The 5271-nt window shown below is 53.5% G+C and overlaps 1 protein-coding gene across 1 annotated transcript; it reads right to left on the bottom strand.

Annotated features, from left to right (window-relative positions):
• Window positions 1-346: 346 nt before the first annotated feature.
• On the bottom strand, window positions 347-1279 carry LOC136116263 (olfactory receptor 14J1-like). The gene has a single exon (XM_065862460.1). It carries the CDS (start codon window positions 1277-1279, stop codon window positions 347-349), a length of 933 nt encoding a protein of 310 aa, XP_065718532.1.
• Between the last annotated feature and the right edge of the window lie 3992 nt (window positions 1280-5271).

Here is a 5271-nt window from a genome sequence, read left to right on the forward strand (position 1 = left end):
GCAGGGCTGCCAGGCTGGACTCTTTTCCCCTCCACCCACGCATGCAGGATCCATCCCTGGAGCTCTAAAAGAGCTTTGCAGCAAGGATACAGTGAAAAACAAAACACTACAGGAACCTTTATTTTTTTTAGAGAGAAGGAAAACATGGCTCCTCATTTACAGAAACAGTGATAGTTATAAAAGAAAAGCAGACAGTGGATTAGAAAGGGGATGAAGACATTTTAACAATAAAAACAAAACAAAACAAACAAACAAACAAACAAAAAAACAAACCAGAAATTCCAGATGACAGGTTGGACCTGTAATAAGTTTCATTAAATCTCCTATGCAGAAGCAGATGGGCAGGTTATTGCTTCAGAAAACCCGAAGATATGAGTTTCCACAGGACATCCTTGAGGTCCTGGTTCCTCATGCTGTAGATGAGGGGGTTCACTGCTGGAGGCACCACTGAGTACAGAACAGACACCACCAGGTCCAGGGATAGGGAGGAGATGGCAGGGGGCTTCAGATAGGCAAACATGGCAGTGCTGATAAACAAGGAGACCACGGCCAGGTGAGGGAGGCAGGTGGAAAAGGCTTTGTGCCGTCCCTGCTCAGAGGGGATCCTCAGCACGACCCTGAATATCTGCACATAGGACAGCACGATAAACACGAAACACATAAAAGATAAACAGGCACTGATCACCATAAGCCAAGCTTCCCTGAGGTAGAAGTGTGAGCATGACAGCTTGAGGATCTGGGGGATTTCACAGAAGAACTGGCCCAGGGCATTGCCCTTGCACAGGGGCAGTGAAAATGTATTGGCCGTGTGCAGCAGAGAATAGAGAAAGCCAGTGGCCCAGGCAGCTGCTGCCATGTGGACACAAGCTCTGCTGCCCAGGAGGGTCCCGTAGTGCAGGGGTTTGCAGATGGCAATGTAACGGTCGTAGGACATGATGGTGAGCAGAGAATACTCTGTACCAAAAAAGAAACAAAAAAAGAAGACCTGTGCAGCACATCCTGCATAGGAAATGACCTTGGTATCCCACAGAGAGTTGGCCATGGATTTGGGGACAGTGATGGAGATGGCGCCCAGGTCAAGGAGGGAGAGGTTGAGGAGGAAGAAGTACATGGGGGTGTGGAGGTGCTGGTCCCAGGCTATGGTGGTGATGATGAGGCCGTTGCCCAGGAGGGCAGCCAGGTAGATGCCCAAGAAGAGCCAGAAGTGCAAGAGCTGCAGCTCCCGTGTGTCTGTGAACGGCAGGAGGAGGAACTGGGTGAAGGAGCTGTTGTTGAACATTTGCTGTCTATGGGCATGAGGACCTGTGCAAGGAGGAAAAGCCAGTGACAAGTTAGGGGAGACTTCTCTGAGGAAAATGAACAGACTGTTTCTACTGGAAAACCCCCTCCCTGATGGAGGGATGTTTCCGTTCATTCTCTCTTTCTACCAAGTGAGAAAAACAGTTCATCACAGTTTAAAATGCAGCTTGGGAATGCAGTTTCCATGAACACAGCTCTGGGACAATATCCACTGAATAGGTGTCAGGACAAAAACTGACCCACACTCCCACCCCAACCCCAGAGAGCAAGAGCTCCAGGAACAGGTGGAGAAACAGGGAAGAACACTGCAGTGCTACCAGAAAATAAAGCAAGGACAGAAAGGCAGACGGGCATGCTGTGGAACCTTCTCCTTACCCGACTGTGCTGCTGCCACACACGAAATGACACTGTAGAGCAAGTACTTTTAGCACCTTTTCTGTGTACCACGTTCCAGGAACCCTTCCCCTGGAGGTCCAGCTGCTGAGGTGGAGACTCGTGACCTGGACGCCATGGCTTTGGGGCAGAGGCTCTGATGGAGAGGAGAGGAGACCAGGGGTTTGCACTGGGAAATGTGTCTGCACTGCAGGGGATGTGAGAGAGGTTCCTAAATCCTGTCCCCAGCATTTCTGGTAGCAGTTAACTCTTCCTGCCCATGTCTGTGCTGCCTGCAGCTGTGCGTCTGTCCCTGGGTCTGCTCCCTGTCAGTGTCACAGACCCCGTCCTACTCGCTGTGTGCTCAGCTCTGTCCTGCTCACACCTCCTGGCACTGCCCAGGGGCAGCTCTGTGTGTGCAGGGGCTCAGGAGCAGCTCAGACAAGTCCTAACGAGAACTGGGGTGTCAGTGTCTTCTCCAAGGAGGGAAATAAATCCCCATCTCCCACTGCACACCCAGACAACCAAGAGTGGAAAACTGAGAGCACAGACTCCTTCCATTGCAGCTGTTGCTGTCTTGATGTCCTTGTTCAGAAGGACCCTCTGCCATGTCTGTGGGGTTGATCTGGAGCTCTGAGCAGCCCTGACCCACACAGCACCCTTCAACCCCAAAAGCTCCTTGCCTGCCCTGCTGGGGGTTGCTCCTTCCAGCCACAGCTGCTGCCATGGGATCTCCCCAGGCAGGCTGAGCGCTGACCCTGGCAGGCGGCAGAGTCCCTGCCCCGGCACAGCCCTGGGGTGCAGGGACCCTGCTCTGCAGGACAGCCCTGGGCACCCCTGGGTGCTCACCTGGCTTCACAGCTGTTCAACATTGCCTCACAAGAGCCCTCTCCTTACAAATCCCACCAGCTGTGCCTGTGCCAGTTTTAGGAGATGCCTCCAGAAGCCACAGCTGCATTGCCCTGCACCCAGAGACTTACCATGGCAAGGGCTGCAAAGGTTTCTCCTCCAGTGAGCTCTCAGTCATCTTCCCAGTCCTGACCACCTTTAATCTCTCTCTGCCTTGCTCATCTCCCTGGGATCCCCAGGCAGAGCCCTCAGCCCTGCTGCACTGTGCAGAGGAGCTGCTCCTGGGCAGAGCTGTCTCTCTGCAGCGCTGCCGCTTGCCAGGAGCTCCCTCTGTCCCAGGAGCCCAGCCCAGCCCAGCAGCACAGGAGCAGCCCAAGGCGCTTTAATGACCCCTCTGGTGGGTTTGTTGCTGTGTTCATGAACATCAGACCCTGAGGGGCAGTTGAAGAAAACTCTCAAGAAGTCAAAGTCAGATTCAAACTCCAAAGTTTCTTGTACTGTTAATGGGTCCCACTGAGGGAACCTACTGAGAAACTATATCCAGGTTCGGTTAGAGAAGAAAACTGAAGGTCAGAAAAGAAAAGATGTCTCTGATGATCAGTAAACCTGGATGTGTTTCATTAGCCAAAGGGCCAAGCCCTGACTCCCGGCCCTGGGAAGGCAGATCCTGTCCCTCCCACATTGCCCAGGGCCCTTCCTGGACAGTGTGATGTGGGGTTGTGCAAGGCCAAGGGCAGGACTATGGTCCCACACCTCCCAGGCTCCTGGCTGGGGACAAGGAGGCCGTGAGGCCCCTGTGCTGGAAGGACAAGGTGTCTCCTCACAGGCATCAGAGGTGCAGACAACAGCCATAGCCAAGGGGAGAAGGAGCTCATGTCTGCTGGGGCTTTCAGCCTCTTTACATCCCTTGATCATCTCCACCACAGCCTGTCCTGTGCTGTGGCATCCCCTGCACCTCTTTCCCTGCAGGCTGCAGACATCCCCCCTGCTGCCCCACCTTGCTCTTGTCTGAGCATCTTCCTTCCTTTGCTGAGATCTCTGCATCCTCCCCAGCTGTTCCTTGAAGCACAAAGCCTTGGGCTGATGCAGACTCCCTCTGCTGACCTGCTCCACCACAGCACTGCCCTTCCAGTCACATTCCTTCCTGCTCATGTCCAACCTGGACCTCCCCAGCTGCACTTTGGGCCATTATTGCTTTCTCATGCTCTTTCCCACTATGCAGAAAACCTCCACCACCTCTGAAACCACCCTTCAAGCACTCTCAGGCTACTCCTGCACTGCTGCAGCCTCCCCAGCGCTGCTGGGCCAAAGCAGCCCAGGTCCCTCAGCATCCCACACCATGTGCACAAGGTGCTGAACCTGCCTTGGCAGAGCCCTGCACTCTCCAGTTCCTCCCTGCTTCTCCAAACTGGGAAGCCGCACACTGGCACACCCCCGTGTGTGTGGGGTCACACCAGTGCTGAACCGAATGGGATGAGATCTCCAGGTGTCTGGGTCCCCACGCTCCTCCTCATGCAGCCCCGTGTGCAGCTGCCTTGTTCATGGTGAGCGTGCACCACGGGCTGGTGTGGGGACCTTGGAGTGCCCAGGCCCTTCTCCTCAGGGTCACTGCTCAGCGTGTCAGGTCCTGCTCTGTCCTGATGCATGACGTTTTTTTCCTGCCCTGTGCATCTGTGATGGTGGAACCCCAAATTTTCTCAACGTCTGGACTCTCCGTTTGCTGCAGCTGCAGCTCCTCCAATTGTGACCATGGCAGAGACCACTCGCAAACGTTTTTCAAGGTCTGGACTCTCCCTTGACTGATGCTCCATTTGATCAGCTGTTAATGTTTTCATGTAGATGGCTTATCCTGATGAGGCTGTTTCTCCCAACATAACACCATGAGGAGTTAGGGGACAGTATAAATACCATCTCCCGGAGAAATTGTGGGGTCTTGGGGGTCTGATAGTCATAATGCCTGAGGTCTGGAGTTTCTGAAGTTTTCCTTTGTGCAGTAGGAATGGGTGGAGCTCTGCCTGGGGACAGACAATATCAGCTGAAGGTTGAGTCAGCATGAGAGGGCAGGACAACATGGGCAATGTTGTGGTCACTGGACATCAGCTGCAGACTCACTGGTCAGTCAGAGGAATGAGAAGAGGCCTCCTTCAGACAAATGAAAGAAGCCTCATCTTTCCAGGGCAGTGTCCTCCTGGCAGACCTGAGATATCCCAATATCTGCACGGTACCAGCCATCCAGGAGGGGTTTGAGCTCATTGACAACATCTTCCTGACACGTGTGACTGAGGAATCAGTGGGGTGAGGTGCCCTGTGGGACTTCACACTTACAAACCACAAAGAGTTGGTCAGGATGGAACAGCCAGGGATGGGAAAGTGGAGCTGAGGCTCCTGGGAGATGATAAAAAGGCCAAGAGCAGGATTTCAGGAGAGCAAACTTGGGCCTGCTGAGGGACCTGCTTGTGTCCTATGGGATATGACCTTGGTGTCTGCAGTGCTTTTCTCTCACATTTCCTCCATCTTCTCTCCCACCTGCTGTTGTGCAGCATTTTTTACCCTTTCTCAAATACAATATCCAATAGGTGCTGCCAGCATCACCGAGTGGCTCAGATTTGGCAGGAGTGGGTCCATCTTGGAGCAGCTGAAATGGGCTCTGTCTGATGCTGGTCAAACTCCTGTTGTCTTCTCAGAGAGGTGACAACTGTAGCACAGCCACACTCACCCCCAGTTCCAAGACTTTACCATGTAAACCCAGTA

This window comes from Patagioenas fasciata, chromosome 6 (genome assembly GCF_037038585.1).
Source record: "Patagioenas fasciata isolate bPatFas1 chromosome 6, bPatFas1.hap1, whole genome shotgun sequence".
Taxonomy (NCBI): Eukaryota; Metazoa; Chordata; class Aves; order Columbiformes; family Columbidae; genus Patagioenas; species Patagioenas fasciata.